General features: G+C 32.9%; 1 protein-coding gene across 2 annotated transcripts in view; it reads left to right on the top strand.

Moving 5' to 3' along the window:
- Window positions 1-12,044, top strand: part of LOC143231324 (uncharacterized) — a 196,480-nt gene that overhangs the window by 170,073 nt on the left and 14,363 nt on the right. The window contains exon 4 of one of the 2 annotated variants that reach the window (XM_076465931.1): window positions 8-49. The exons of the other annotated variant lie outside the window; for it this stretch is intronic. Within the exon in view, the coding sequence (XP_076322046.1) occupies window positions 8-16 (9 nt within the window). The 3' untranslated portion in view covers window positions 17-49. Of the gene's footprint in view, window positions 1-7; window positions 50-12,044 lie in introns of those variants that run through there. 2 annotated transcript variants of the gene reach the window in all.

Consider the following 12,044-nt stretch of genomic DNA (forward strand, 5'->3'; position numbering starts at 1 on the left):
AAAGAAGGTGGACTAATTTATATGTATTGTGTTTACTAAGATGCTCCCCACTCTACCATGGAAAGAAGGTGGACTAATTTATATGTATTGTGTTTACTAAGATACTTATATGTACTGTATCTGCTAAGATGTCCCTCCCCAACATGGGAAAGAAGGTGGATCAGCCAGGATATCTACAGTTAAAATGTCATTTTACACCCAGCGTCGTGACCCGTACTTTCAAGATAGGAAAAAGAGTGTACCTAGTTATTTACACGTTATCCCACAAGTGCGTTCCTCCAAGAGAGAAGTCACACTCCGAGGGCATCTTGTGGACACTTCCGAGGACTGCTCATCTAGGTTCCTCCACCAAGTCAATATGAGCTTCTCAATGTGATTCCTGTTATTTTTTAGGTAAGATATCGTGTCAAAGTTGATGTTTTCTTACACTGAAAATATATTTCCCATTGATACTTTACTCTCCTCACACTTCTGGTACTTCTTTTCTGTCAACTTTGAAGATTGTGTTCTACAGTAAATAGGAAGCCAGCTTCCAGCTTTGATAGTAGAGTATGTTTCAGTGAAGCGTTGTGCTTGTTTATTTACATGCTACAACGCAGATGAACCAAGTTGAAACGTGCGGTAGATGAGAATTTCAAGGCTAGTGGAACCAAAAATATTTTCGCATATTGAGGCTGCACTGAACAATAATAGCTGTTATGTGAGAACAAAAAGATATTCTATCGAAAATAGTATGAAACTAGATATTTTAGACTATGTACAATAATCTGGTATAATCTTCTATGAGTATATAGTTTTAAATATTTTTCAAAACGATGCCTAACAAAACATTTTGCGAATCTTATTACATTGTCCTTCCAAAATAAAGTTTGTGTCTGCCAATCAAACATTTCTAATACTCTGAATTCAACCAATTAATGTGGCAGACAAACAGAAATATCTTTTCTCCTTCGTTTCTTCTTATAGTTTCCATTAACACTTGAACCAGTAATTTCAAGTTATCTCAGATAATTATGCTGCAGTATATTTGGTAGAATTCTGTAAATCAAAACAAACCATTAACTATGAATACAACTATGTAAACAAAACTCAACATTTTACATGACAAATAATAATGTAATAATATCTGAAATCAATATTTAAATAAAATCACGACTATTAACTTTATATCGAGTACAAAATATCTGAATAAAATATTAGTAAATAATTTGTTGAAAAATATATTGTGAAATAAACATTTTTCCAAGTATAACATTAAATAAAATTAAATTATATTATGTGTGTGTTATTTCTGTAGTAAAGCCATATCTGGCTATCTGTTGTGTTAACTGAGAATAATTTAAACCATGATTTTAACGTTGTAACTCTGTACAATAAGTGCTGTACCATATGGGGAATGAATTATATTAAAATATATAAAGCATAATATTTGTTATATAATGGTAACGAAATGCTAGGATTAAATGTGTTCAAATTATCTGTATGTAACTGGAACCTAAAGTTGGTAAACATCTCAGATAGAATACGAAACAGAAATTTTCAAACAATCCGTTTTAAAGTTCTCTTTATCTCTTTGTGTGTAGTGTTTCAACAAATGACTTTAATGTCCTTAAACATAAAATTAATTGTTCATTAGACAAAATTCTATATTAATTTGAATGATTGGTATATTTTGGTGTTATTAATCAAACTTTCTGAACCTATATTCCTTATACCAACAACTACAAGAAGTAATGATTGAGTATTTCAGTCATGTTAAGAACCACTCAACAATAACATACCGTTACGTCACATGTTGATGTGTGAATCACAGTGTTATTAATTCATAACACGTTGGTGTAGCTTTTCATTCTCAACATAAACAGGAGACAGATGAACGGACACCACGGTTCACAGTATGTTGTATAAAACGTAGTAGATAACGTTCTCTGTCCAATCTGGATTGGATTTCCTTTTTCTTTGTGACTTAACACTCAATGGATGTCACAAAATTATAAATTACAAAGTATTTCTGAGTAAAACTGTTCATACAGACTTAGAATTATTTCTTGCTTACAGTTTAATATTTAATATAAACGTGTGCACTCTACATCTGAAAGTTACTCACAAGTCGTGGTCGTTGTTCAGGTCAAATTCTGTAATATCATAAAAGGTAAGATAAAAGATTGCAGTAAGTAAACCACTAAGAAAATTGTACGAAAAACAAGACATGAGTAATTGGTATGTGAAGAAATGATAATTAGTTAACAACTACAATCATAGGATTTGGAGTCAAAATCAATAGGTAGGTTGTCTACTGGAGAAACTCGTTCACATTTAAACAAACATGAAAGTCTGGATTGGTTTTAATTCTTGACATATACTGAATGAATGATTCATAATTATAAAGTCTAAAGTATTTATGAATAAAACTGTTAGTATACATTTATAATTATGTTTTACTTAAAGTTTAAAATATGATATGTGGGTGTGCACTCAACATGTGAAAGGTGCTTACAAGTTGGTGTTGGATAAAAAAAAACAGTTAAGTTAAAAATAGGATAAAAATACAGATCAATATGGTGATAGGTAACCGCTTTTTATAACTCACAAATTATGTTTTAGTTCCAGATTAAGTTTAACCCCATATCATACAGAATGGAATTCTTCTGACTAAAGACATCAAATTTATCTTTGTTCAGGGCTTGTCCATATAATCACCCAAGAAAACTGCATGGCCTGATGTACTGAGAAAGCCGAACGCCATCTAGTAGTAAGAACTAATAAAATACAGGATTGTTCATGAAAACACACAGAAATGTTCGGTGACACATGGTTTTCGTTTATACGCTAACATAGTGAAGAAACAGGACACGAACGATAAAATATAAATATTCTTTGTAGGGATGATACTGATCTGGAATTCATACTTAAAGAAACCATCTACATCAAACAACTTTAACCAACACCAAATATCATGTAGTCTTCATTAAAATCGTTCCATTTAAAATATGAAGATTTTTTTTTTATTTTTAGTAATTAACTTTCTATATATTTTAGTTTTGATTAAATAATTGTTATTTCAGCAATGTATTTTAGTTATTTAGGTAGAAATAATGTATTATTTTTGTTTTGCTTTAAATAGTGAATGTGGAATATGTAAGATATTTTACGCTACATATTAACAAATGCAGCATTATATAACATTCAGGATATATATTTTAGGTAAATCCAATATAAACAATTAATTAAGTTATATTTTCTAATCTCACTATTACATAAACGACATGACGTGCATATCTGTGTCCATTTGACTGAAATAATAAATACAGTGTGTCACTATTTATCAAATGTCTCTATAAAGAAAAATCTATAAAAATTCTCACTTTAGCATTCTAAATTCGGATAATTTTAAAAGTAACTATGATACGAACAACAAGCGTTTGTTTTCCATAGAAATGAATATTAAGTACTCTTCGTATAACAAGAGCCCTACCTTCACTGGGACTAATACCTGAAGATTTGATTATATCTTTTTTTACAGTTTTAAGAAATGGAGTTTAAAAGCTTAAACGGTACCACATTTAACAGATAATAAAATATAGTGTATATTAGAACAGTCGAAAACCTTTCCCATGCAGTACGTGTCGTAAAAGATTCTCTCTTTCTTTATAGAAAATGTTCAATTTTTCTAAACTTTTCAACACGACGTTATTGAAAACAGACAAGTATTTGCTAACATTAATTACTAGGCTTCTCACTGGTTGTGGAGTAAAGTGAATGTTACTTACTAATTGTCTAACTTTTGTTTCTTATTTTAAGAATTTAATTCAGATGTATAAAATGTTTCCATGGGAATATACAATTAAAATATTTATAGAAAACTTTATACCTACAAATTGTGCTGGACGAAGTACCCATGAAATGCAGTGTGAGACTTTCTTCCATAAAATTTTTTTTTCTTCGCACAGTTCGGTTCTCATTTTAATATCTTGTCTCCTTAGTTACTATACGTGGCCGCTCTTTCAGCCGTTGAGGTGTCATTATGTGACCTTCAATAACACTATTCGTAAGTAAAGGAGTAGCCCAAGATTAGGCAGTGGTTGGTGATGACCAGTTCAGATGTTACACTGAGTTAGTTTGTCGGTAAATAATTTGACTTAAGTTTAAGTAATGATAATTTCCCACTGTTGTTCTTTTAGTTAGTTCAGGAGGCTTAATAATTATAGCCAGATAGTTGTAGTTATACATACATTGACATATTAGAGAAATGATTAATAAATATTCTGTCAGACAGTTTTCTAATTGTCCCCCCCTCCGCTGGTAAAGCGGTAAGTCTAGGATTTACAACGCTAAATTCAGGGATTCGATTCCCCTCAGCGGGCTCAGCAAAATAAGAAAACACACACACAAACTTACGAACTGTGTAAGATATAGAAATATTAGTAACTGGACGGACCGTAAAGTTTAATATCCAGCACTATCAAGGACTTGGAAGCGATGTGAAAATAACAGATTTATGGCCAGTAAGAACCACACCCACATTTTTCTGCTTTTCCCGTTCATATGAAATCAGACTTGAAATACTTACTTGGAGGACTACAACAAGGCGTTAGTTACCATGTACTCCCTCTCTAGGTGAGTATCGTCATGAGGACTGATGCAGAAGATAAGTGATTCCGAGTAAACGGAAAAGAAGCGCAGTAGCTTTGATGACTTTCCTATAAAAACAGTTATTTATTCTCTTCTGACATTTATTTTCCTTTGGAAAGCTGTTTACATTTCTTTTCAATAAAATCCCTAATACGTTTCGTGGACTTTTGTTTCTAGTGATTCTACGACTAATTTTTATTTTATAGATTTTGAAAACTCGGTAAATCCTTTAAGCTCTATCTATTTATTTTAATATTTAATCTTGTATAACAGTCACAGCCTGATATAAATTTTATTGTAATGAGTTAATGAGCTTTTTTAAGAATACACAGTTCTATAAATCACTCAACATCTGGAATTCTGATGTATAGAAGTACATTAAAGGTTAAGCTATTGATTAAAAGAAAACAAAACAAACCTGAAACTGTTTACAGTTTTATTATCAATGTTCAGATGTGAAATATGTTGAGGAGTGGTAATTGAAGTAATCAATAAAAATCTAAACAATTTCAAACAGGACAAACACCAGAACATTTTGAATTTCTATGTTACTACTTTTAAAAGATAGAATTACTTATAAAGTAAAAATACAACAAATACTTCACTAAATATACTGATATTTTCCCATAGTTTTCTAGATACTCATATGCTTATTTTTCTTCAAATTTTAAAATAGTTTTACCATCGCTGAGCTTGTTATTAAATCAGACAACCACTAATATCTACCTGACATGCGCAGTTTCTGAGGAATTGTCCATACGTAGCTTCGTCATCAACATTCGTACAACGTTGACTGAAAGACAGTGTTACCCTAAAAAAAACAACCAACAACATTTCTATTTAAATTCCGTCCGTCTACATCTATGTACATACATATATATGTGTATATATAAATACATTTATCATAGTAAATGGAGCGAGAAAGTGTATGAGAACCTACGTAAATTATTTATATATACACCAACTTGTAGTGATTTGAGTCGAGGAACCTAATGGTGATCCATCTTTGTATATGATGAGTTATACACCAGCAAATAGTACAAAATAGTAGACCAACACTTGGCGGTTGGTAGCGATGACTACTTGACTTCCATCTGGTCTTTCTGCTACATTATGGCCGACTAGCGCAAATAGCCCTCGTGTAGCAGTGACTAAAGACAAATTGTAAGATTGTATAATACTGTAGAGGAAGTGTGTTACATGAGTTTTGGTTTTCTGTGTTTGTATAGTAAGTGTTCTGCTAAGAACAACTTAACAATAACAAACCGTTATGTCACATTTTACATTCTGATACATAGTGTTATTAATTCATAACAAGTTAGTGTAGAATATCCTGTTTGTTGTTAACATTATTCATACCTGTTCTACTGTTATCTAAATAATTAAAGTTGTACTTTGACTTCATCCATAGCTTTTCACACTCAACATGAGAAGTGAAGCCGTTATAAACAGGAGACAGATGAACTGACGGACAGACACCACGGTTCACAGTATGTATAAAACAAGTAGTACATAATGTTCTCTGTCCAATCACATTCAGATATTGTCCACAGCTGTTTCAAAGTCAGTCTTCACTGATTGGTGTTGATATCGAATTCTGTAACATCATAAAGGGTGAGATAAAAAAGTCTGTAAAAGTAAACCTCTAAGAAAATTGTACGAAAAACGAGGGTTGAGTATTTACTATGTCAAGAAATGAGAATTAGATAAAAAATACAATAATAGGATTTGGGATTAGAAGTTAAAAAAACAATAGGTAAATTGTATACTGGGGAATCTCGTCAGACTTTACATATAAAAAAGCATGAAAGTCTCCATTGGTTTCTCACATCTTTGTGACTTACACTCAATAAATATTACAAAATTATAAAGTCCAAAGAAAATCTGAGTAAAATTATTCGTACAGATTTATAATTGTTATTTAATGTTGTATGTTGTTCAGATATACCAGTGAAGTAGTCAACTGGGCATGTATGATGTTCAGTTGTACACAGGGTAATTTAGTGAACCAGGTATCTGTGTTGTTCAGTTGTACAGGGTAATTTAGTGAACCAGGTATCTGTGTTGTTCAGTTGTACAGGGTAATTTAGTGAACCAGGTATCTATGTTGTTCAGTTGTACAGGGTAATTTAGTGAACCAGGTATCTATGTTGTTCAGTTGTACAGGGTAATTTAGTGAACCAGGTATCTATGTTGTTCAGTTGTACAGGGTAATTTAGTGAACCAGGTATCTATGTTGTTCAGTTGTACATGGGGTAATTTAGTGAACCAGGTATCTGTGTTGTTCAGTTGTACAGGGTAATTTAGTGAACCAGGTATCTATGTTGTTCAGTTGTACAGGGTAATTTAGTGAACCAGGTATCTATGTTGTTCAGTTGTACAGGGTAATTTAGTGAACCAGGTATCTATGTTGTTCAGTTGTACAGGGTAATTTTAGTGAACCAGGTATCTGTGTATCTACGTTGTTGTTCAGTTGTACAGGGTAATTTAGTGAACCAAGGTATCTATGTTGTTCAGTTGTACAGGGTAATTTAGTGAACCAGGTATCTACGTTTTTCAGTTGTACAGGGTAATTTAGTGAACCAGGTATCTATGTTGTTCAGTTGTACAGGGGTAATTTAGTGAAGTGAACCAAGTATCTATGTTGTTCAGTTGTACAGGGTAATTTAGTGAACCAGGTATCTATGTTGTTCAGTTGTACAGGGTAATTTAGTGAACCAGGTATCTGTGTTGTTCAGTTGTACAGGGTAATTTAGTGAACCAGGTATCTATGTTGTTCAGTTGTACAGGGTAATTTAGTGAACCAGGCATGCACGTTGTTGAGCGGTATCAGTAAAGTAATCAACACGATATGTATGTTTTACAGATGTACTAGGGGGAAGGAGACCTTCTCATGGTTTATGACGCTTCCATACACGACATTGCAGATGGCAGTTTGCCCTTGTTTTGACAGTACAATAAGCATGTTTTGTTTCATCAATGGTTGAATAGCTTTCCTTGTCTGTTTCTGTATTTAATTAATTCAAACACTAAATATTAAAATGTGTTGGTAAAAGAGTAACATACGAGTACTTACCATGAAGAACTCGAGAGGACTGTATCGATACGACTAGTGTATCTGTATGAAATTTGGCAAACTTTCAGTACACATAATATATATTTGTGCTGACATTTAGTGATTCAATAAAGAGGTGCACTGAGTAGTACATGTTGTCTTCATTTGTTTGGTAAACATGTTACCTGCAAAGTAAAACTTACTTTGTATGTAATACTATTAAACAACATAACAAATTAACAATGACAGAATGGACAGACAAATATTACGACAGTGGTTTTGAAGCGTGTGTCGCGGACACCTGTGAACATCGATCAAGCATGCTCCTTTTGGCTGTGATCTGTCCAGCAGTGTCTTGTAAGTACAAACAATACATTCCCGATGCTTAGTCACAGGGTTGAGTGCCCCAAGTAAAAATTTCAGTCTGCCCGCGAGGGCAGTTCAGTGTCTAAATTAGGCTTTTCTGCTAGCTATGGGTTAACTAAAATTGGGGGAAGACCTTATCGTGGTTTATGTTGTTTCTATACACGACACTGCAGATAGCAGTTTACCCTTGTTTTGACAGTAAAATAACCACGTTCTATTACACCAATGGTTGAATAACTTTCCGTATCTGTTTCTCCCGTATACGTTTATACCCTCGTCCCTAAGACATGTGTCCGACAACGGCCACTTGCAAACTCTCTCTTTCTTAACCTGAGGATGACCTAGGAAGGTCTAATCGTTTTCTCTCCTCAATAAAGTGTCAGTACCCATAGCAGCCATTGTGATACACAATACATGTGTTAGTACCCATACCAGACATTCACATATACAATACAAGTGTTAGTACCCATACCAGACATTCTGATATACAATACAAGTGTTAATACCCATACCAGACATTCTGATACACAATACAAGTGTTAGTACCCATACCAGACATTCTGATATACAATACATGTGTTAATACCAATAGCAGCCATTGTGATACACAATACATGTGTTAGTACCCATACCAGCCATTCTGATAAACATTTTTATCTGAAGTAGGTTTCTCGTCATCAAGATTTTTTTACTTTAAATACTGAATCTGTAAAATATTGAAAACTTTGTCTCTGTTCCCTTCTGTTGTATGAATCTTCATCTTCAATATAGTTATAATATTAATCATCAACCTTGAAATTTGCTTTCGTTCAGAAACATTGTTCGAAACGTGAATCCAAAGTTTCTCCACTTTAAAGAACCAAACCGAAATGTTCAAAAGTCGTTAGATTATCAGATTTGTCTGAAGAGACTATTGCTTTGTTTTACATTGGGCTGAAGCTACACGAGGGCTATCTACGTTAGTCGTCCGAAATTTAGCAGTGAAAGAATAGAGGTACCTAGTCATCACCATCCACTAACCACTCTTTCACAAACGAATATTGAGACTGACCCTGACAATGTTCTCCCTCCCCACACATATCATAAAGGGTGAGCATGTTTTGTGGAGTTGGATCAAGAATTTCAAACAAAGCATCAACAGAACATAAATTTCACTGAAAAAGTTCAAAGTGTTCTGTACTAACCTTAGAATCGTTGATACCAGTGTTGATTACACCGATGTACTGAACAAGTGGAACTAATAGAACGAAGACAAATTGTTCAGTGTGAACATGTCCAAAATTTGAAGCTTAATTGACTGACTAACAACATTCATTCCTAGCTTCATCCTGACGACCAGATTGTTAACCTGTGTAATTATAACATAAATAATCAGTGTAAATCAGTGCTAGCTAAAGGTCTTCAGTTCTCTCTTCCACCACGTAGACTCTACGTACCTAATTTAGTTTACACTTTCAAATCACAATACAGACACCTGAAGGACCTTCTTATGAAAGATAAAATAACTCTTTATCGATTGAGTAACATTTTTATGACGAAAATAAAGAACTTTGCCTTTTCTACTTCTTGTGATTTTATCCCTAATGTTCGTCCTTACCGTTTAAGCCCTGAAGAAATATTTTAAAAGAACTGTCGTTAAATAAAAATATTTATGTTACATCGTCCGACAATAACATTGTTATTCTTAACTAAAATAATTACTTGATCAAAATGGTGGTTATTCTTTACAACAAAAGCACATTTAAAATCCTTATTAATACCTATTAATTCATTATCATCGAACGTAACGAAACATTTCAAAGATACCTGAGAGAACTTAGAAAGAAAAATATCGTAGACATTTGACTGATAATGAGACGACACCAAGTAAACCATCACAGTGTATTAAGTCGCTATTGTGGGTTATATAGATATAATTATCCTAAATTTACTAAAATCACGAACTAAAAGCACAGTTAATTAATAATACAGCAACATGGTACAGGCTATCTATTAACCATTGCAGCATTATCGCCCTCCAGTGGCTCAGCGGTATGTCTGCTGATTTACACGCTAAAATCCGGGTTTCGATACCCGTGGTGGGCAGAGCACAGATAGCCCATTAATTATTGGCCTGGCATGGCTAGGTGGTTAAGGCATTCGACTCGTAATCCGAGGGTCGCGGGTTCGAATCCACGTCACACCAAATATGCTCTCCCCTTGCCCCAGTGGCTCAGCGGTATGTCTGCGGACTTACACGCTAAAATCCAGGTTTCGATATCCATGGTGGGCAGAGCACAGATAGCCCATTGTGTAGCTTTGTGCTTAATTCAAAACAAAAAGCAGCATTATCTTATACTAAAAAAATATATTTTAGTAAATCCAATATAAAGTATTAATTACGTTATATTTTCTAATTTAACTATTATCTAAAGGACATGGCGTGCATATTTGTATCTATGTAACCGAAACAACAAATACATTGTTTCACTATCTACTAAATGGCACCACACAAAACAATCTATAAAATTCCCACTTTGGTATTCTAAATTCAGACAATTATAAAAATAACTACGATACGTACGACAAATCTATATTTATGAAAGAACAGAATTTTAAAGTACTGTCCTCATAACAAGAACCCGACTTTCACTAGAACTAAATCTGAAGGTTTTATTATATCTTTATTGATGTAATATCTAAATATAGTTTTAAGGAAAGGAGTTAAAAACTGTTAATTTTTAAATAAACGATAACACACTTAATAGACCAAAAATAATGTTTGCTTCGCACAATGAGAACAGTTTTCCACTGCATTAATTACTGTAAAAATAATATTTTTATCTTAAAAAATGACAAATTTTTCTAAATTTTTCAGTACGACATTGTCGAAAACAGCCAAGTACTTGTTAACCCTAATTGCTAAGCCTCTCACAGGTTGCAGAGTAAAGTGAATGTTACTTGTCTGACTTTTGCTTCTTATTTCAAGAAGTTGATTGAGATTTTTAGAATCATCTTATGTAAATATACAATAAAAGTATTCATACAAAACTTTAAACCAACAAATTGTACTGGTCGAAATATCCGTGGAATGTGAGGTTGGTAATGTTTTGCTATAAAATTTTGTTATTTCTTCTCAAAGTCGGCTTTTATTTTAATGTCTGGTCTCCATAGTTACTATATGCAAATATTCAGTAATTTTGTGGTTTAACTTTATTGTTGCCTTTCTTCACAGTTTGTATTGGTTTCAAGTGTAACTATACTCTTGAATCAATTGTTGTTATGAAATGACGTACGCCAAGAGAAGGAAATGATACAAAAATAAAACTGATAAGTGAGCGGTAGCAATGGGAAAACTCAGAAGATATTCAAAGTTGAGTGATGAAAACGAAATTTTATCCTTTAAATCTAATAAAGAAATTGTACCTAGATCATAAATAAAAGGTTTTTTCGCGATCACGTGTATGATGATTTGTCGGTGTAGATCTTAAATGTGACAAGTTTTTTTATCGTCTGTAGATTTATTCTGTACATACGACTTTAACCTTTATATATATTTATTTATATTCACTATATGCGTGTATTATATAAAATATAAAAATAGAGAACCACAAATATTTTAAGATTATATTAAAGTAAACAAATAGATTCTGCTAAGAAACAAGCATTTAAAGTTTAAAGGTATACACGTTTACTAACAGTGATAAAACAAACTGTAAGATTGGGTGATACTCGTGGTTTTAACACTCCTACGAAAAAATATTTACATCCACTAAAGTGATTTTGGGGCCTATCAGGCCCCATATATTTTCAATAGAAACACAGTGATTTAGCAACATTCATTACAAACAACTTTAGAATGGCTCTGACAAAATGGGTCTTTTTTTTACAATTTGAGCAAACAATTTTCGACTGTCTATCTTTTGATCTGCCGCACAAATGGCATCGTCCTCTTTTTTCCCTCTTTGCAGGCGGTTCACATGAGGTTGTTTTGTCATTATCTTTGCAGTAA

This window comes from Tachypleus tridentatus, chromosome 1 (genome assembly GCF_004210375.1).
Source record: "Tachypleus tridentatus isolate NWPU-2018 chromosome 1, ASM421037v1, whole genome shotgun sequence".
NCBI lineage: Eukaryota > Metazoa > Arthropoda > Merostomata > Xiphosura > Limulidae > Tachypleus > Tachypleus tridentatus.